General features: G+C 42.9%; 1 protein-coding gene across 1 annotated transcript in view; it reads right to left on the bottom strand.

The window, feature by feature from the left end:
* Positions 1-1,756: 1,756 nt before the first annotated feature.
* The window catches only part of LOC121539354 (probable sodium-coupled neutral amino acid transporter 6), a 47,538-nt gene continuing 27,134 nt past the window's right edge, over positions 1,757-22,160 (bottom strand). The window contains exons 4-6 of the mRNA XM_041847775.1: positions 2,119-2,201; positions 2,000-2,043; positions 1,757-1,913 (exon numbers count right to left, since the gene is read on the bottom strand). Of these exons, the coding sequence (XP_041703709.1) occupies positions 1,797-1,913; positions 2,000-2,043; positions 2,119-2,201 (244 nt within the window). The 3' untranslated portion in view covers positions 1,757-1,796. The remainder of the gene's footprint in view (positions 1,914-1,999; positions 2,044-2,118; positions 2,202-22,160) is intronic.

The raw sequence follows: 22,160 nt of genomic DNA on the forward strand, positions 1-22,160 counted from the left end.
TCTTCCAAGTCAAGGTAAGCTTTTGATTTTATTACCACCGGGGCCCGCCGGTTTAACTGCTAAACTGCTTGCTGTACACCGTACTGTGTGATTGTAACGGTTTACTAACGCGTTAGTTCTAGTAGCTATGTTAATTATGATGTTAGCTAATATGGTGACAACGATGTAGGCTCTGTGTAGCGGTTAGCAGTTATGATATTAAGGTTTGGCTTGGAATGTTTTTTTTGCCTGTTCACAGACAGCTGATGTGTTGTGCACTGAAGTCCACAAGCGAAGGGAAAAGGTGAGAGGAGGAGACCGCGTAGATGCAATAAGGAATTATACAACAATCAAAGGGATCATGCTTTGTATGTGGCTGCTATGAAAGTGAACAGCGTTTGCATGTGATCAGGGGCGTATGTTTCTTAAACGGAAGCAAACAGAACAAAACGGGGATAAACATACTTGAATCTGTCCAATAGAAACTCTTGTTTGCAACTGTTGGACTAATGATTACACATTAGATCAGCTAGATGCAGGCAAGAGTGTGCAAGGTGGTATTGAATGCGTCAATGTCTGTCACCTTGATTACTAAAATGTATCTCGACCTGTGCACCTACGTTGTAAACTGTCATTCATAGGCTAGGTTGTAGCAACCTCATGATGGGTATAGGGAAAATGTGAGTATCATGTAGTAGCCAAAACGTATCGATGTTACATTGAGCGGGGTGAATGGAATATGAATGATGACAGTCATCCAATATGGTGTAATAGATATAAGGCCATGCTCATATTTTTTTTAAAGAGTCCTCCCTCATCTTAAAAAGGCACCGACCACCACTGCAATGCATACATACCTTACTGGAGGTGACATAGTTTGGGTGTACATTCCGATTCCGAGGAATTCGATATCTGGAAAAATGTAATTAAAAGAGAAAATGCAGCAATGTTAATTTCACTCTTGTTAATTTCTAAAGTTTCAGAAATGAGAGGAGTTGTAAAGGGTGGTTGAAAATACGAGTGTCTTTGAGGTAGATTGAATTCCATAGTCTTGGCTATGGAGGAAACTAAACAAGAGCCTATGGGGCGGCAGGTAGCTTAGTGGGTAAGAGCGTTGTGCCAGTAACCGAAAGGTCGCTGGTTCTAATCCCCGAGCCGACTAGGTGAAAAATCTGTTGATGTGCCCTTAAGCAAGGCACTTAACCCTAACTGCTCCTGTAAGTCGCTCTGGATAAGAGCGTCTGCTAAATTACAGAAATGTACCCAAGGCCTTGACTGTATACAAGGAAGCAATAGTGCTGCTGTTATATCCAACAAGGTCAAAGTTCACTTCCTGGCACTGGCGAGGTCATAGGTACTTCCTCCCCTTCAGGACTGGCACCAATCACAGTGCAGCATTCTCTGGTATTTGTCATACATAACTGGCTCAGTCAGTCACCAAAGCCTCCCATTCAGAAACTCAATCTCCAGGATTCCTGCCTAATCCTACAACCTGGACTCGAGGGTAGGTATTACCAGGGTGGGAAACCCATAAAAAAATCATTGAAAGGGAAAGGGGAAACCTAGTCAGTTGCACAACTGAATGCATTCAACCGAAATGTGTCTTCCGCATTTAACCCAACCTCTGCACCTCAATCAGAGAGGTGCAGGGGGCTGCCTTAATCAGTGTCCTGGGAGCAGGATAACTGCCTTGCTCAGAAGCAGATTCTTCCACCTTGCCAGCTCTGGGATTTGAACCAGCGACCTTTCGGTTACTGGCCCAAAACTCTTAACCGCCAGGCTACCTGCCATCTGAAGTGAGGCTCACAGCCTACAGGTCAATGTGACTTCCAGTATTTGGTGTGTGTGATTAGGGCAGTTCGTAAACCCTGGTTGATGCTCAGGGTCACATTGCTTGGGAGGGGGCAGGGGATGTCCCATTTCTTGACCACAACCTGCAAGAGAAGCAACAGGTCAGGTGGATTATGGTGGAAGAGAAACAAGTAAACCTTTAGAGGCATAAGATTTGTACTGAACTCACCACAACTATGAAGATGAGCATGAAGAGGAGGCTTCTGGTGAAACCTGGAGGGTGGAAGGAGAAAGATGGTGATACACATGTCTATCATATAGATTTAGGGACAAGATAGTGCCACTCACCAATCTTGGTCAGCAGAGCCAGAGGAAGAACCACACACGTCACCAGAATCAGCAACGTCCTGCAATATTCATACCAGGCCCCCCTACAGAGACAAACACAGAGGATGAAGGGAGAGAGGGAAACAGAATATTTACTATTTTTATGGACGAAAGTTGATACCTTTAGAAATGATCCCCCTCCTCCACAAGTCTTATGATGATTAATACAATGAGGAATCTCCCTCTCCCCCTGGACCCCTCTCCTCTGCCTGGAAATGGACTAGCCCTGGAAATATGTCTCCATTCCGTGCTCAAATACAGCCTCATAATGTGGTATAAATTAAGGGCTTTAGCTCTCGCAAACCATAACAATTATTTAATTCACATGCAAACGTTTTGTCGCTCTGTCAGATGGGGCCAGATTTCACTCGCTGGCTTTTTTCTGAGGACGAATAATATTTTCCTTTGCTGAGGCATAACCTTGGCAGTTTATTCAGGAGGGAGGAGTTGGAGAGGGGGGGACAAAAGGGTGAAACGTCGGGGTGGGGGTGAGGGGTGGCTGCAAGGGAGCGCTGGCTGCTGTTTTGGGAGGGGAGGAAGGGGACGTAGTGTGGGGTCATGGGGGACTGGCTCCAGGGCTGTTTATGGGGCTCCCAGTATCAGCAGCACCTGCTCTGACCACATCAACACCAAGTGACTCTTGTTTGGCAGTTTCACAGCTCCTGGGTTACTATAGTGCCCAAAGTCTCGTCTCTCTGTCTGCACTGGGTGGACAGTCCTTAACTGGATGCCATGTAAACAACCACTTTGACCCCAACTCTCACCCTAACGCCTGCCCCAACTCAAACCTAACCCTTCACTTACCTAAGACAATAAGGCCAAACACTGCCTGTATTATTGTGGGGGCGATAGCTCATGTTAAATTCAAATCTCCCTACCATCATATCTAAGCCAATATTGGAGGTACACAACACACTCCCCGCCTCTCATCATGAGCCGTCCGTCCGTTACCGAGAACCACATACCGGATTTTTAACAGGGTCATTAACGTTAGGAAAAATATATAATTTATTGCGCAGAACTAGCTCAATATCTAGGCGACTGATAAGAACGAGACTAGAGCTTCCATAAAGTGACCATTAGACTTTCCACCTTTCGGACTGAACACAGTTTTGATTACATTTCTGTCCATTAAGAAACAACGATTTGCTACCTTTTTGTAGCATTTCTGACAATGCTAACATATTTTTTAGCCAAAGCGCAATTATAACACCGGGTCGGTTGCTCGGCAACAACACAGCTGCTTGCACCAGGCTGCCAGTCATAAGAAGCGTATGTGAACAAACATAGGCTACTGTATATAGCTAGCTATATGGTGGTATTCACGCTGATGTTACTCAATAAATGCAAACATATTTTGATTACCTACGTAGCTCGCTAACGTTAGGTTGCTTGTCCAAAGTCCAGCAGCTAGCCTCTGTAGCTAGATAACACCAGTTAGCTGAAAGCTAGCTATCAAACAGGCAAAGAAAGATAGCTAGCAAATGAATCTGGTTTTGTTTTGATTAGCTAGGTAGCTAACGTTTTGGGTAGCCTTCCACAAGCTTCCCACAATAATTTGGGTGAATTTTGGCCCATTCCTCCTGACCGAGCTGGTGTAACTGAGTCAGGTTTGTAGGCCTCCATGCTCGCACACGCTTTTTCAGTTCTGCCCACACATTTTCTATAGGCTTGAGGTCAGGGCTTTGTGATGGCCACTCCAATACCTTGACTTTGTTGTCCTTCAGCCATTTTGCCACAACTTTGGAATTATGCTTGGGGTCATTGTCCATTTGGAAGACCCATTTGCGACCAAGCTTTAACTTCCTGACTGATGTCTTGAGATGTTGCTTCAATATATCCACATAATTTTCCTTCCTCATGATGCCATCTATTTTGTGAAGTGCACCAATCCCTACTGCAGCAAAGCACCCCAACAGCATGATGCTGCCACCCCCGCGCTTCACGGTTGGGATGGTGTTCTTCGGCTTGCAAGCGACCCCCTTTTTCCTCCAAACATAATGATATTCATTATCGCCAAACAGTTCTATTTTTGTTTCATCAGACCAGAGGTCATTTCTCCAAAAAGTACGATCTTTGTGCCCATGTGCAGTTGCAAACCGTAGTCTGGCTTTTTTATGGCGGTTTTGGAGCAGTGGCTTCTTCCTTGCTGAGCTTTCAGGTTATGTCGATATAGGACTCGTTTTACTGTGGATATAGATACTTTTGTACCTGTTTCCTCCAGCATCTTCACAAGGTCCTTTGCTGTTGTTCTGGGATTGATTTGCACTTTTTGCACCAAAGTACGTTAATCTGTAGGAGATGATGGCTGCGTGGTCCCATGGTGTTTATACTTGCGTACTATTGTTTGTACAGATGAACGTGGTACCTTCAGGCGTTTGGAAATTGCTCCAAAGGATGAACCAGACTTGTGGAGGTCTACAATTAGTTTTCTGAGGTCTTGGCTGATTTCTTTAGATTTTCCCATGATGTCAAGCACTGAGTTTGAAGGTAGGCCTTGAAATACATCCACAGGTACACCTCCAATTGACTCAAATGATGTCAATTAGCCTATCAGAAGCTTCTAAAGTCATGACATCATTTTCTGGAATTTTCCAAGCTGTTTAAAAGGCACAGTCAACTTAGTGTATGCAAACTTCTGACCCACTGGAATTGTGATACAGTGAATTATAAGGGAAATAATCTGTCTGTAAATAATTGTTGGACAAATTACTTGTGTCATGCACAAAGTAGATGTCCTAACCGACTGGCCAAAACCAGAGTTTTAATGACTCCAACCTAAGTGTATGTACAGTGGGGAGAACAAGTATTTGATACACTGCCAATTTGGCAGGTTTTCCTACTTACAAAGCATGTAGAGGTCTGTAATTTTTATCATAGGTACACTTCAACTGTGAGAGACGGAATCTAAAACAAAAATCCAGAAAATCACATTGTATGATTTTTAAGTAATTCATTTGCATTTTATTGCATGACATAAGTATTTGATACATCAGAAAAGCAGAACTTAATATTTGGAACAGAAACCTTTGTTTGCAATTACAGAGATCATACGTTTCCTGTAGGTCTTGACAAGGTTTGCACACACTGCAGCAGGGATTTTGGCCAACTCCTCCTTACAGACCTTCTCCAGATCCTTCAGGTTTCCGGGCTGTCGCTGGGCAATACGGACTTTCAGCTCCCTCCAAAGATTTTCTATTGGGTTCAGGTCTGGAGACTGGCTAGGCCACTCCAGGACCTTGAGATGCTTCTTACGGAGCCACTCCTTAGTTGCCCTGGCTGTGTGTTTCGGGTCGTTGTCATACTGGAAGACCCAGCCACGACCCATCTTCAATGCTCTTACTGAGGGAAGGAGGTTGTTGGCCAAGATCTCGCGATACATGGCCCCATCCATCCTCCCCTCAATACGGTGCAGTCGTCCTGTCCCCTTTGCAGAAAAGCATGGTGTTCTTGGGGTTGTACTCATCCTTCTTCTTCCTCCAAACATGGCGAGTGGAGTTTAGACCAAAAAGCTCTATTTTTGTCTCATCAGACCACATGACCTTCTCCCATTCCTCCTCTGGATCATCCATATAGTCATTGGCAAACTTCAGACGGGCCTGAACATGCGCTGGCTTGAGCAGGGGGACCTTGCGTGCGCTGCAGGAATTGAATCCATGACGGCGTAGTGTGTTACTAGTGGTTTTCTTTGAGACTGTGGTCCCAGCTCTCTTCAGGTCATTGACCAGGTCCTGCCGTGTAGTTCTGGGCTGATCCCTCACCTTCCTCATGATCATTGATGCCCCACGAGGTGAGATCTTGCATGGAGCCCCAGACAGAGGGTGATTGACCGTCATCTTGAACTTCTTCCATTTTCTAATAATTGCGCCAACAGTTGTTGCCTTCTCACCAAGCTGCTTGCCTATTGTCCTGTAGCCCATCCCAGCCTTGTGCAGGTCTACAATTTTATCCCTGATGTCCTTACACAGCTCTCTGGTCTTGGCCATTGTGGAGAGGTTGGAGTCTGTTTGATTGAGTGTGTGGACAGGTGTCTTTTATACAGGTAACGAGTTCAAACAGGTGCAGTTAATACAGGTAATGAGTGGAGAACAGGAGGGCTTCTTAAAGAAAAACTAACAGGTCTGTGAGAGCCGGAATTCTTACTAGTTGGTAGGTGATCAAATACTTATGTCATGCAATAAAATGCAAATTAATTACTTTAAAATCATACAATGTGATTTTCTGGATTTTTGTTTTAGATTCCGTCTCTCACAGTTGAAGTGTACCTATGATAAAAATTACAGACCTCTATATGCTTTGTAAGTAGGAAAACCTGCAAAATCGGCAGTGTATCAAATACTTGTTCTCCCCACTGTAAACTTCCGACTTCAACTGTAAGTAGTACAGACTTCTAGCTAGCTAGGCTAACTACCTTGCTGGCTAGATAGCCAGCTAACGTTAACTAAGTGAGCATGTGATGAGGACAGGGCTGCTTGCTTGGTAAAGTGTATTTACTTATTTAAATACATTGTCGCTGGCTGTAGCAAGCTACTCACCGTCAAACCACCATGCCTCTTCAGGCAACCATTGAACATTTAAAAAAATGTCCGTTTTTGTTCATACTATGTATATAATATCAGTGCTTTATCTGTGGAATAAAGAACAATACAAATGTTTCTGGTAAACCGATTTATCGGTCTGGCTCTAGTTCAAAGCTGGATCAAAGACAGCGCCAAACTTTGGGAAACTGTCACACTTCTAGCTAGCTACCTTGGGCATTGCAAAACTAGCTAGGTAGGCTAAGGTAGGCTACTCCATAGACCAAGCTACAGTGAGACAAGGTAGCCAGATTTCAGACAGGACAAACACTGCAGTTAGCTATGCTACATTTCCTCGACTAAAAGCAACCAAGACCACAACACAAACCATAGCCAAGAAAACACATTGCTTTGTTAGGAAACAGTAAGCTAGTTATGAACTGCATATAGTCAATGGTTGAATACCAAATGCACATATAAACAGAGCCTCAGTTCAGTTGTGCACTGCAAGTGTGCAAATACATGCTAGCATCAGACAAATGACCAGACTCGACTGACAGCATCGCTGTTTCAAACTTGTAGAATCCATTCCAGCTCCGGCATATGCTCCCTCTCCTGCCTTCTTGTCATTATTATTATCCAAATTTGTGCTGACTGATTAAAACAGTGTCAAGTGACTTTTCAGTGTGTTCCCAGAAAATCTGAAGTCACCATTAACAAGTAAAAAGTAGTCAGGGGGTGCGGGTGCTGCACATGGTGCACCCAGGTAAAATACCATCATAATCATTGAGGGGGTTCGATTAATCTCGCCGGGCACCCGTGCAGGCGTGTTTTGCACCGGCTGAAAGTTGATTGCATTCGATTTGGAACCGGGCTGCCTCCCGGGCGTGAGAAAACAAAAAAGTGATGTAATTAAGCATGTGTAGTAATGAGTAGGATTCTGTGTTTTCACATGCTAAAGTGATTGCTTTTGATAAAAACGCTTTATTTTCCTTCCCTCCCGGCTTTCGACCGATGACGTGACGTGCCATAGCCTGCTGTACCCTAGGCCAGATTAATCGAACCACCTCTTTGCTTAAGTTGTGCGTCTTGCTGTGCGCAGTCAAAAGAAAATGACATGCTTGCTAACTTGGTTAGTGACATAGTTTTTTACATTTACATTTTTAGTCATTTAGCAGACGCTCTTATCCAGAGCGACTTACAGTTAGTGAGTGCATACATTTTCATATTGTTACGTGATTAAATGTCTGTTTTCAACAAATCAACTGTTTTAGACTATTGTATTTTAACCAAGCAAGAGAAATAAACATTCAGTCAATACTGAGTTAATTAATTTTGGATCGAACGCTTCCAGACTGTCGAAATCAGTGTTTTAAGAACAGGATTCGTAGTGTAATGGTTGAAGTTACCGCCTGTAGATCTGAAGATTGTGGGTTCGCCTCCTGGAGGATACATTTTGACCATTACTTTGTTTATAGTTTTGACAGCCCCCTCCTGACACACACAAACACACACTTATTTATAAAGGTGCCTTGCTTGAATGGAGGAGAGACCAGCTCTCAGACTCTCAAGGAAGAGGTCACTGCCCTCATACATGAGATGCACACCATCCCTACAGTACTGCCCAGGGACACAGTGATTTATGGCAGAGTGGTGGATTATGGGCATGCGCCTGTCACAGAGAAATGCAAGCTGGCCCATGTGGAGCTGACAAACGACTTATGCCAATTAAAATGCATGCAGTACACATGGTACTGTACGTCGCACACTATCAATACTTAAAATGTATGTTCTGTTCCAAATCTGTGAGTACCCCCACCTGTTTTCATATTTATACTACCATTTATAAATGAGGACATGTGTGCTATTTTACTGGAGTTGGACAGCTGTGTACAGCATTACTTAGGACATTTGTAGCTCAAGTTTTGTATCCAAGGATTTAGAGCACCTATCTAATTTCAAAATGTGTAATTATGTCTAGAATTTTTCGGAAAGAGTTTTGTACTTGTCTAATGACTTTGTATTTTACAGGTGTTTCTCAGCAGTTAGTCATTTGTTACAGTGTTTGTATCAGGAGTTATCAAAATTGCTCGACTAGTCACCTTTGCAGGCTTTTTTGTTCAAGCCCAGCGCTACCACACCTGATTCTACTACACAGCTGTTCATCAAGACCTCATCTGTTCATCGAGACCATGAATAATAGAATCAGGTGTGGTAGAACTGGGCTTAAACAAAAAATCCTGCATAAACCTGTAACTTGTCAACAGCAAATGTGGCCATCCCTGAATTGTATTTACAAAGTTGACTATCTGATGAATGTACATTTGGTTGTACATTTTATATTTAGTGATAACTCACTTTTGTTTACAGGTAATGTAGTACTAGGCCTTTCTTCAGTAAACTTTAAGGTACATTTTCATGTAAATAGTTAATGGGTACATAGTGATTATTTGTGTATTTTCCAGGAGCTTGCTCAATTGTCAGCCAAAAAAAATCCAGTTTAATCCATACTGGCTTAAATGGGTTTATGGTTTTTCGCTTCCCTCTGGAAAATCAGCTGCTAACAACTACATTATTTCTGTTGCCATTTGCCGTTATTGTTTACTTTTACTTAACTTTAAATGTGGCGTTATGCTGTATTATAATGTTGTATAATAATTAAGTGATAATACCCTCGAAGCCAGTGTTTGGAGGATATATTGGCAATATATCCTCCAAACACCGGCTTCAAGAGGCATTATCACTTTTATACAACGGGTTACCAACATATTCAAATAATGATTTACATATTTTCATTAAAAACTTTATTTTGATTAATTTATTCATACTATTTCATCCTTCCACAAGATATAGTCTCGACACAAATATAGGGTTGCTACCCAAACCGGCTGGTCGTTAGTTTTATCGGTTCGGTTGCCAGAGACGCGACCCAGTCATCCAGTCTTTTTGTTCTGTATCTATTGCCAGTCGTTCGTTCTAAATGTTCCAATGGCAGCGTTCTTATCCCTTGCTTGCTAGCTAACCAACTACGGCTAACTTACATTTACATTTACATCATTTAGCAGACGCTCTTATCCAGAGCGACTTACAAATTGGTGCATTCAACTTATGATAGCAAGTGGGACAACCACTTTTTTTCTATTTTTTTTTTTAATGGGGGGGTGGGGGAGGGGGGGGGGTAGAAGGATGACTATACTATTCCAGGTATTCTTTAAAGAGGTAGGGTTTCAAGTGTCTCCGGAAGGTGGTCAGTGACTCCGCTGTCCTGGCGTCGTGGGGGAGCTTGTTCCACCATTGGGGTGCCAGAGCAGCAAATAGCTTTGACTGGGCTGAGCGGGAACTGTGCTTCTGTAGAGGTAGGGGAGCTAGCAGGCCAGAGGTGAATGAACGTAGTGCCCTCATTTGGGTGTAGGGTCTGATCAGAGCCTGAAGGTAAGGAGGTGCCATTCCCCTCACAGCTCCGTAGGCAAGCACCACTTACAGTCACGTCAAACAGTGCAGCCAGAATAACAACAGTAGCTGCATTTGCATTTGTTTTAGCTGTTTTCTAGTGACATTTATTTGGATATATCCATAACAATGAGCTAATGAGGCGCTATTTCGCCTGGCATAGAAAATGTGCTCTCTCGACAGGACATTGTTGTTCAGAGGAGCTAGCCAACAACACAGATAACACAATCACTTCAAAGTGAAGCTGGAAAGACTGCAAACTAGCTTTCATAAAATATATATATATATATATATATATATATATATATATATATATATATATATATATATATATATATATATATATATATATATATTTTGACATTTCTTTGTTTATATCCATAAAAATGATGCCAGCTGATTCATGATTTCGACTGGCTGAGAAACGCTGCCTGCCTCGTCCCGACTCCCGACACGTTCATCACTATGGGACCGCTGGAGATCGAATTGAAACAATGTTGCAAATGGCGGACAGACAGGCAGCAAGGTTTATACAAATCTCCGCTGTTGAAAACTAAATGTTAGTCTAAAAGAAATGTGAGATAATGTCTAGATGCTTTTTATAGTGGAGATCAAGTTTATAAATTGCCTGGCTGGGCTGATGAGACAGTGGACTGCGCACTCAGATGGAACAGAGTAAATAGGCATATTAACATCATAGATTTAGCCGGTTGTAACTTGTGGAATAGACACTGGCTGGAATGTGGTTTTAACCAATCAGCATTCAGGATTAGACTCACCTGTTGTATAATGTTGCATAATCACCTTCCAGTGTAAAAACCATGGAAATTAAAAACAAAAAAGGCATTGGTCTGAAGCCGAAAAAGAAAGGAAATTCATGAGCACCACAATGCCTATTCCACCCATGCTCTACCAAGGTTTTCCTGTTTGAGAAGGTTTGAATCCTAAGCAACCTGCCTTAACATAATTTGAAATACAATACCAACATAGCTACGGTAGTAGGTCAAAGCTGTATGCTGGAAAACCTTGGTAGAGCATTGGTGGAATAGGCATTTTGGTGTTCATGTGAATTTCCTTTCTTTTTCAGCTTCAGACCAATGCCTACTTCTCACTTAAAACATAGTTTTTTGTTTTTATATATTTCTGTTCAGTTCAGAGTCTAACCTTTTCTCTGATTCTATCCACACTACTGCTGACTGACAAAGGGAAGTCCAAATCGCCGCTGGCCATCTCAAGGATATGGATCCACCCTGGTTAGAATACTCAATAGAGTGGGAAAAAACAAGGATACTTGAAATACCCATGAAATTTGGCACATTTCATGGTATAACAAGCTGCAGGATGGGACTCTGAGTTTTGACTAGGTCTGCCAATAAGTAAATCTCCGTCAAGTGTTGGAGATTAGCATAAATCTGGTCAATGCAGCACAAACACATCCCAGCTGTCCATGACCCTGCCTGGCTCTCAGGGCTTTACATGTGCTCCTAAGTTGAAAAATGTAGGAGCACAAAAAGATAAAGAGCAAAATTAAAACATATTTGAGGTATTAAATGCCCACACCAGTAGAAATCCATTTCTTTGAGCAGAAAGATGATGGCCAGAGCTTACCCATGATGTTGCACAACGAGTTAAGTCAAGTCATCATTTTAGTCAAAGTATTATATACAGTATTTTGGATTGAAGTGACAAATCCGAACTGCCCACTTCGTGCAAATCCATGTGAATGTGGTGTCTTTTCCTATGATATGACATACACATTATTTTCAGCCTACGTTTCGTTTAGTTTCAGGCCTGGGATTTATTTAAATGTTACCACCCACCAGCATGGCATTGTTTATTAATAAGAAACAGCTGCAAAGTTATTCCTCTTCGCAACTGAGATGAGTTGTGTCCATTGGCCGCCTGAGCCCTGGAGCAAATTAAAATAAAATTGGGGGAGCAAACTTTTGTCAATTTTAACTTCTTTTTGAGTTAGTCTGTATATATTTATTTTTTAAAAGTGGAGGTGCACACACAGTGCCTTCAGAAAGTATCCAGACCCCTTGATTTTTCCCACATTTTGTTACGTTACAGCCTTGATGAAATAAATAAAAATCCTCAGCAATCTACAGACAATTTACATAAGTATTCAGATCCTTTGCTATGAGACTCGAAATTGACCTCAGGTGCATCCTGTTTCCATTGATCATCCTTGAGATGTTTCTACAACTTGATTGGAGTCCACCTGTGGTAAATTCAATTGATTGGACATGATTTGGAAAGGCACACACCTGTCTATATAAGGTCCTACAGCTGACAGTGCATGTCAGAGCAAAAACCAAGCCATGGAGGTCGAAGGAATTGTCCGTAGAGCTCCGAGACAGGATTGTGTCGAGGCACAGATTTGGGGAAGGGTACCAAAACATTTCTGCAGCAATAAAGGTCCCCAAGAACACAGTGGCCTCCATCATTCTTAAATGGAAGAAATTTGGAACCACCAAGACACTTCCTAGAGCTGCCCGCCGGCCAAACTGAGCAATCGGGGGAGAAGGGCCTTGGTCAGGGAGGTGACAAAGAACCTGATGGTCACACTGACAGAGCTCCAGAGTTCCTCTGTGGAGATGGGAGAACCTTCCAGAAGAAAAACCATCTCTGCAGCACTCCACCAATCAGGCCTTTATGGTAGAGTGGCTAGACGGAAGCCACTCCTCAGTAAAAGGCACATGACAGCCCGCTTGGAGTTTGCCAAAAGGCACCTAAAGGACTCTCAGACCATTAGAAACAAGATTCTCTGGTCTGATCAAACCAAGATTGAACTCTATGGCCTGATTGCCAAGCGTCACGTCTGGAGGAAACATGGCACCATCCCTACGGTGAAGCATGGTGGTGACAGCATCATGCTATGGGGATGTTTTGTCAAAGGCAGGGACTGGGAGACTAGTCAGGATCGAGGGAAAGATGAACAGAGCAAAGTACAGAGAGATCCTTGATGAAAACCTGCTCCAGAGCGCTAAGGACCTCAGACTGGGGCGAAGTTTCACCTTCCAATAGGACAACGACACTAAGCACACAGCCAAGACAACGCAGAAGTGGCTTCGGGACAAGTTTCTGAATGTCCTTGAGTAGCCCAGCAAGAGCCCAGACTTGAACCCGATCAAACATCTATAGAGAGACCTGAAAATAGCTGTGCAGCAACGCTCCCCATCCAACCTGACAGAGCTTGAGAGAATCTGCAGAGAAGAAAGTGAGAAAGTCCCCAAATACAGGTGTGCGAAGCTTGTAGCGTCATACCCAAGAAGACTTGAGGCTGTAATCGCTGCCAAAGGTGCTTCAACAAAGTACTGAGTAAAGGGTCTGAATATTTATGTAAATGTGATATTTCAGTTTTTTATATTTAATAAATTGGGAAAAGTTTGAAAACCCGTTTATTTTGCTTTGTCATTTTGGGGTAGTGTGTAGATTGATGAGGGGGGAAAAAACAATTAAATCAATTTCAGAATAAGGCTGTAATGTAACAATGTGGAAAAAGTCAAGGGGTCTGAATACTTTCCGAATGCACTGTATTATATATACATACACTACCAGTCAAAAGTTTGGACACACCTACTCATTCAAAGGCTTTTCTTTATTTGTACTATTTTCTACATTGTAGAATTATAGTGAAGACATCAAAACGATGAAATAAAAGATACAGAATCATGTAGTAACCAAGAAAGTGGTAAAACAAATCAAAATAAATGTTATATTTGAGATTCTTCAAAGTAGCCACCCTTTGCCTTGATGACAGCTTTGCACACTCTTGGCATTCTCTCAACCAGAATGCCAAGGGGGGGTATACAGAAGATGGCCCTATTTGGTAAAAGACCAAGTCCATATTATGGCAAGAACAGCTCAAATAAGCAAGGATAAACGACAGTCCATCATTACTTTAAGACACGAAGGTCAGTCAATACGGAACATTTCAAGAACTTTGAAAGTTTCTTCAAGTGCAGTCGCAAAAACCATCGAGCACTATGATGAAACGGGCTCTCATGAGGACCGCCACAGGAATGGAAGACCCAGATTTACCTCTGCTGCAGAGGATAAGTTCATTAGAGTTAACCAGCCTCAGAAATTGCAGCACAAATAAATGCTTCAGAGTTCAAGTCACAGACACATCTTAACATTAACTGTTCAGAGGAGACTGCGTGAATCAGGCCTTCATGGTCGAATTGCTGCAAAGAAACCACTACTAAAGGACACCAATAAGAAGAAGAGACCTGCTTGGGCTAAGAAACACGAGCAATGGACATTAGATCGGTGGAAATCTGTCCTTTGGTCTGGAGTCCAAATTGGAGATTTTTGGTTCCAACTGCCGTGTCTTTGTGAGACGCGGTGTGGGTGAACGGATGATCTCCTCATGTGTATTTCCCACCATAAAGCATGGAGGAGGAGGTGTTATGGTGTGAGGGTACTTTACTGGTGACACTGTCTGATTTTTTTTAGAATTTAAGGCACACTTAACCAGCATGGCTACCACAGCATTCTGCAGCGTTACGCCATCCCATCTGGTTTGGCTTAGTGGGACTATCATTTGTATTTCAACAGGACAATGACCCAACACACCTCCAGGCTGTGTAAGGGCTATTTTACCAAGAAGGAGAGTGATGGAGTGTTGCATCAGATGACCTGGCCTCCACAATCCCCCGACTTCAACACAATTGAGATGGTTTGGGATGAGTCGGACGGCAGAGTGAAGGAAAAGCAGCCAACAAGTGCTCAGCTTATGTGGGAACTCCTTCAAGACAGTTGGAAAAGAATTCCAGGTGAAGCTGGTGAAGAAAATGCCAAGAGTGTGCAAAGCTGTCATCAAGGCAAATGGTGGCTATTTGAAGAATCTCAAATATAAAATATATTTTGATTTGTTTAACACTTTTTTGGTTACTACATGATTCCATATGTGTTACTTCATAGTTTCGATGTCTTCACTATTATTCTACAATGTAGAAAACAGTCAAAATAAAGAAAAACCCTTGAATGAGTAGGTGTTCTAAAACCTTTGACTGGTACTGTACACACACACACACACATTTGAATACACTACCGTTCAAAAGTTTGGGGTCACATAGAAATGTCCTTGTTTTTGAAAGAAAATACATTTTTTGGTCCATTAAAATAACATAAAATTGATCAGAAACACAGTATAGACATTATTTATGTTGTAAATGGCTATTGTAGCTGTTTATTTTTTATTTTTATGGAATATCTACATAGGCGTACAGAGGCCCATTTTCAGCAACCATCAATCCTGTGTTCCAATGGCACGTTGTGTTTGCTAATCCAAGTTCTTCATTTTAAAAGGCTAACTAACCATTAGAAAACCCTTTTGCAATTATGTTAGCACAGCTGAAAACTGTTATGCTGATTAAAGAAGCAATACAACTGGCCTTCTTGAGACTATTTAAGTATCTGGGGCATCAGCAATTGTGGGTTCGATTACAGGCTCAAAATGGCCAGAAACAAATAACTTTCTTCTGAAACTCGTCAGTCTATTCTTGTTCTGAGAAATGAAGGCTATTCCATGCGAGAAATTGCCAAGAAACTGAAGATCTCGTACAACGCTGTGTACTACCGTGTGGTGCCAGGACAACAACCTCTCCCTCAACGTGACCAAGACAAAGGAGATGATTGTGGACTACAGGAAAAAAAAGAGGACTGAGCACGCCCCCATTCTCATCGACGGGGCTGTAGTGGAACAGGTTGAGAGCTTCAAGTTCCTTGGTGTCCACATCACCAACGAACTATCATGGTCCAAACACACCAAGACAGTCGTGAAGAGGGCACGACAAAGCCTATTCCCCCTCAGGAGACTAAAAAGATTTGGCATGGGTCCTCAGATCCTCAAAAAATTCTACAGCTGCACCATCGAGAGCATCCTGACTGGTTGCATCACCGCCTGGTATGGCAACTGCTTGGCCTCTGACCGCAAGGCACTACAGAGGGTAGTGCGTACGGCCCAGTACATCACTGGGGCAAAGCTCCCTGCCATCCAGGACCTCTATACTCAGGCGGTGTCAGAGGAAGGCCCTCAAAATTGTCAAAGACTCCAGCCACCCTAGTCATAGACTGTTCTCTCTGCTACCGCACGGCAAGCGGTACCGAGTGCCAAGTCTAGGTCCAAAAGACTTCTCAACAGCTTCTACCCCCAAGCCATAAGACTCCTGAACAGCTAATCATGGCTACCCGGACTATTTGCACTGCCCCCACCCCATCCTTTTTACGCTGCTGCTACTCTGTTAAGTATTTATGCATAGTCACTTTAACTCTACCCACATGTACATATTACCTCAACTACCTCAACTAGCCGGTGCCCCCCGCACATTGACTATGCAACGGTACCCCCCTGTATATATAGCCTCCTTACTGTCACTTTATTTTACTGTATATATAGCCTCCCTACTGTCACTTTATTTTACTTCTGCTCTTTTTTTCTCAACACTTTTTTGTTGTTGTTTTATTCTTACTTTTTTGTTTAAAATAAATGCACTGTTGGTTAAGGGCTGTAAGTAAGCATTTCACTGTAATGTCTGCACCTGTTGTATTCGGCGCATGTGACCAATAAAATTTGATTTGATTTGATTTGACTACTCCCTTCACAGAACAGCGCAAACTGGCTTTAATCAGAATAGAAAGAGTGGGAGGCCCCGATGGACAATTGAGCAAGAGGACAAATACATTAGTTTGAGAAACAGATGCCTCACAGGTCCTCAACTCGCAGCTTCATTAAATAGTACCCGCAAAACACCAGTCTCAACGTCAACAGTGAAGAGGCGACTCCGGGATGCTGACCTTCTAGGCAGAGTTGCAAAGAAAAAGCCATATCTCAGACTGGCCAATAAAAATAAAATATTAAGATGGGCAGTCTGCGATATGGATTTTTTTTGCAACTCTGCCAAGAAGGTCAGCATCCCGGAGTCACCTCTTCACTGTTGACGTTGAGACTGGTGTTTTGCGGGTACTACTTAATGAAGCTGCCAGTATATACAGTGGGTAGAACAAGTATTTGATACACTGCCGATTTTGCAGGTTTTCCTACTTACAAAGCATGTAGAGCTCTGTAATTTTTTTATCATAGGTACACTTCAACTGTGAGAGAAAAAAATCCTGAAAATCACATTGTCCAGAAAATCACATTGTATGATTTTTAAGTAATTCATTTGCATTTCATTGCATGACATACAGTGGGGAAAAAAAGTATTTAGTCAGCCACCAATTGTGCAAGTTCTCCCACTTAAAAAGATGAGAGAGGCCTGTAATTTTCATCTTCAATGCCCTTGCTGATGGAAGGAGGTTTTCACTCAAAATCTCACGATACATGGCCCCATTCATTCTTTCCTTTACACGGATCAGTCGTCCTGGTCCATTTGCAGAAAAACAGCCCCAAAGCATGATGTTTCCACCCCCCATGCTTCACAGTAGGTATGGTGTTCTTTGGATGCAACTCAGCATTCTTTGTCCTCCAAACACGACGAGTTGAGTTTTTACCAAAAAGTTCAATTTTGGTTTCATCTGACCATATGACATTCTCCCAATCCTCTTCTGGATCATCCAAATGCACTCTAGCAAACTTCAGACGGGCCTGGACATGTACTGGCTTAAGCAGGGGGACACGTCTGGCACTGCAGGATTTGAGTCCCTGGCGGCGTAGTGTGTTACTGATGGTAGGCTTTGTTACTTTGGTCCCAGCTCTCTGCAGGTCATTCACTAGGTCCCCCCCGTGTGGTTCTGGGATTTTTGCTCACCGTTCTTGTTATCATTTTGACCCCACGGGGTGAGATCTTGCGTGGAGCCCCAGATCGAGGGAGATTATCAGTGGTCTTGTATGTCTTCCATTTCCTAATAATTGCTCCCACAGTTGATTTCTTCAAACCAAGCTGCTTACCTATTGCAGATTCAGTCTTCCCAGCCTGGTGCAGGTCTACAATTTTGTTTCTGGTGTCCTTTGACAGCTCTTTGGTCTTGGCCATAGTGGAGTTTGGAGTGTGACTGTTTGAGGTTGTGGACAGGTGCCTTTTATACTGATAACAAGTTCAAACAGGTGCCATTAATACAGGTAACGAGTGGAGGACAGAGGAGCCTCTTAAAGAAGAAGTTACAGGTCTGTGAGAGCCAGAAATCTTGCTTGTTTGTAGGTGACCAAATACTTATTTTCCACCATAATTTGCAAATAAATTCATTAAAAATCCTACAATGTGATTTTCTGGAGAAAAAAAATCTCATTTTGTCTGTCATAGTTGACGTGTACCTATGATGAAAATTACAGGCCTCTCTCATCTTTTTAAGTGGGAGAACTTGCACAATTGGTGGCTGACTAAATACTTTTTCCCCCCACTGTACATATACACACAGAGACACAGACAGACAAACAGACAGACATGCATATATTATATACACACACACACACATATATGAATGACTTGGCTTTGCTGTACCGCAGCCAAAGCCTGCCAGCAGCCTACATACCATGTCCATTACAATGTAGAAAAACGCATATCAGCTATCTTTCAATACTCATCCATATTACCGGAGCTTCATCTTATTCTTTCTAACTATATCTATGGCGGATTTGCGGCTGCAATTTATTGAAGATGCCAAAACTTTTGAGATAACAATAGAAGTAAAAGATAGGCCAGTGGTTTCCATCTTTGGCAAAGTTTCCCCTAAATCAATACTTATGACAAATCCAGCTCCAGAACCAGCCATAATCTTTCAAATATGTTGTAGCGAAAAGGAACACAAAAAAACACCAACAACAGATAACATTAGCTAGCTAGATAAGGTTAGCAAGATAGCTTGCTAGATAAGGTTAGCATGCTAGCTAGCTACACTGACAGCTGTCAGTGCCCTATTTGTTGATGTTTATCAACTCCATGTGGAAATTCCCATACCCAATTTGTGAATATGTATACGTAGCCTTCGAGGTGGAACCTAAACGTGCATTTTCTCTCCAGGACAGGAAATTACATCGAAATAGTGGCGGCAACATCCTCTGGGGGGGTCCTTTAATGATAAGAATTGCCAGCAATTACAAAATACAGGGTTAAGGAGCACCAGAAAATGTATTTATAAGATTGAGATGTAGCCTACATTGAGCCTATATGAATCCTAGGTACTTTTGAAGCTTATCTCCTGAAGAAGCTCTCTATTTCCCTTTCTGTGCCACCAAATGTTTGCATACTACTGGTAGAGTTACCACAAAGATTTTGATAACGTTCATCTGTGGCTACCAGGTTATTAACTAGCTAGCTAATGCCGTAACATGACTGAACAAGGTTAGCGGCTGGTGAGTAGTTTTAGAACGGCCCGCAACATGGTTCATTAATGTAAAATGCTGTCCCGCCAATACAAAATAATAAATAAAAAAACGGTGCGCCGGTAATATGGGTCATAACGTTTGAACAGTTTGGGCTAGAAAAAAGCAATTTCCCCTGTAGTAATGGTGCAAGCATGACAGTCACGAATCTATGCCCAGTATGGCACCCAGAGGCAGCGGTACACCATTACAACAATTATTATCTGGGTGCTTTTTTTCTTCTAGGGGCACTGGTGCTCTCAAATTATAATTCTAGGTAGCACAGAAAAATATTTAGAAGACTAAAATGGTAGCACGGTAGAAACCTGGCTCTGTCAGTAGGCTTTGAGAAGGGCCCATTGACTTACTGTAGGCAGTACATAAATCACTACAGACATAACCCGAAGGCTCCAAAATAGACCACAACTGACTGCATTTTACTCTGGGATACCAAGATAAATGAGGCTGCAAAGGGGAAATGCTTTTTAATATAAATCAAATGTATTATTTAGCGTTTAATGTGCTTCAATAAGTGTGTTAACATCCCAAAGCCACTCATTAACAGCACTGTTTTGTTTCCCTCAGCGCAGGCCATAATTAGAATGGCAAAACTGATATCACGTTGTATCGCTCTGATTCTGGGGAACATGTGCGAGAGATTTGGGGCGAGGGAGCGCCTCTAATACAAAGCAGCTGTAAGGGGAAGAGTCAGATGTTGACGGATTGGGCCGAGAGACCAGCCACAACTCTCGCTCAGCTCAGTGTGGCTGATAATAAAGTGATAGAAGTTACATTTTTGGCCTTGACTTCTCTGTGGGCTGTTTTCAGAGGGTAGGGAGGGGGAAGGGGTACACTTAAGCAGGCAACCAGGCCCAAATGAAGGACTGGACACTGGGTGCTGATTGGGTCTGATGAATGGTTCTCTCTCAGTCAGAGGTACATTTCCTCCACTGCTGCTCCACGTTATCCAACCCCACACTGAGGCTTTTCTCCAAGCCCTGCTAGCTAGTGTATCAGTGTATTGTGGTGTCGTGACGTGACTTTTATTAATACGCTGACTGTTATTTATCGAATCAACTAACTATGTTTAATTGTCACTCGATTAAATTCATCATGTAACAATTAACTCATTAGGAATTTGGGGCACCATGGAAGAAGTTGTTTAACGAGTTACCATCTCCCGAATTAAACTCTTAGAAGATATATATGTTATATATCGATAACAGTCACTTATCAAATAATTACCTCTTATCAGTCTCATTCTGAACGTTGTATAATCCTTGAACCTGCAATAACCCTAACCTTATTGATGAATCAGCAATACACAAATTGGCTTAATGATTTATTTACTAACTAACTAAATAATAACACAGAATACAAAACACACACTCATAGGTTATTGATTACTAACGTAATACAATGAGAACAGGTCCCTAGTGGACTGGACGAACAATAGCATGAATGCTTGGGTAGAAGGAGGGTCAGAGTGGAAGGGAGAGACAGATTCAAACTATCGTGGTTACTTTGGAAACTACGCTCACGTAAATACAAATGCTTAAAACCCCACTAAACGCTCATTTGGATTAGAAATGCAACATGTATTTACGTGTAGCTGTCCTCGATTGTTGAGTTGATGATGTAGGAATGTCCTTGGTAGAGTTTCTGGTCGTAGTGGTGGTTAGAATGGATACTTCAGTGTACCAGCAAGCCAGTGTACTGGCTTGCTGGTGCTCTTTCATGCCGTCCCTGGGAGGGGTGCGTCACTTGAGTGGGTTGAGTTACTGACGTGATCTTCCTGTCTGGGTTGGCGCCCCCCTTGGTTTGTGCTGTGGTGGAGACCTCTGTGGGCTATACTCGGCCTTGTCTCAGGATTGTAAGTTGGTGGTTGAGGATATCCCTCTAGTGGTGCGGGGGCTGTGCTTTGGCAGAGTGGGTGGGGTTATATCCTTCCTGTTTGGCCCTGTCCGGGGGTTTCTTCGGATGGGGCCACAGTGTCTCCGGGACCGCTCCTGTCTCAGCCTCCAGTATTTATGCTGCAGTAGTTTATGTGTCGGGGGCTGGGGTTAGTTGGTTATACCTGGAGTACTTCTCCTGTCTTATCCAGTGTCCTGTGTGAATTTAAGTATGCTCTCTCTAATTCTCTCGTTCTCTCTTTCTCTCTGAGAACCTGAGCCCTAGGACCATACGTCAGGACTACCGGGCATGATGACACCTTGCTGTCCCCAGTCCGCCTGGCCTTGCTGCTATTCCAGTTTCAACTGTTCTGCCTGCGGTTCGAAACCCCTACCTGTCCCAGACCTGCTGTTTTCAACTCTTAATGATCGGCTATGAAAAGCCAACTGAGAGACCTGAGCCCTAGGACCATACGTCGGGACTACCGGCCGTGGTGACTCCTTGCTGTCCCCAGTCCGCCTGGCCTTGCTGCTATTCCAGTTTCAACTGTTCTGCCTGCGGTTATGGAACCCCTACCTGTCCCAGACCTGCTGTTTTCAACTCTTAATGATCGGCTATGAAAAGCCAACTGAGATTTATTCCTGATTATTATTTGACCATGCTTGTCACTTATGAACATTTTTGAACATCTTGGCATGGTTCTGTTATAATCTTCACCCGGCACAGCCAGAAGAGGACTGGCCACCCCTCATAGCCTGGTTCCTCTCTAGGTTTCTTCCTAGGTTTTCGCCTTTCTAGGGAGTTTTTCCTAGCCACCGTGCTTCTACACCTGC

Source organism: Coregonus clupeaformis, chromosome 25 (assembly GCF_020615455.1).
Source record: "Coregonus clupeaformis isolate EN_2021a chromosome 25, ASM2061545v1, whole genome shotgun sequence".
In the NCBI taxonomy this organism is placed as follows: Eukaryota; Metazoa; Chordata; class Actinopteri; order Salmoniformes; family Salmonidae; genus Coregonus; species Coregonus clupeaformis.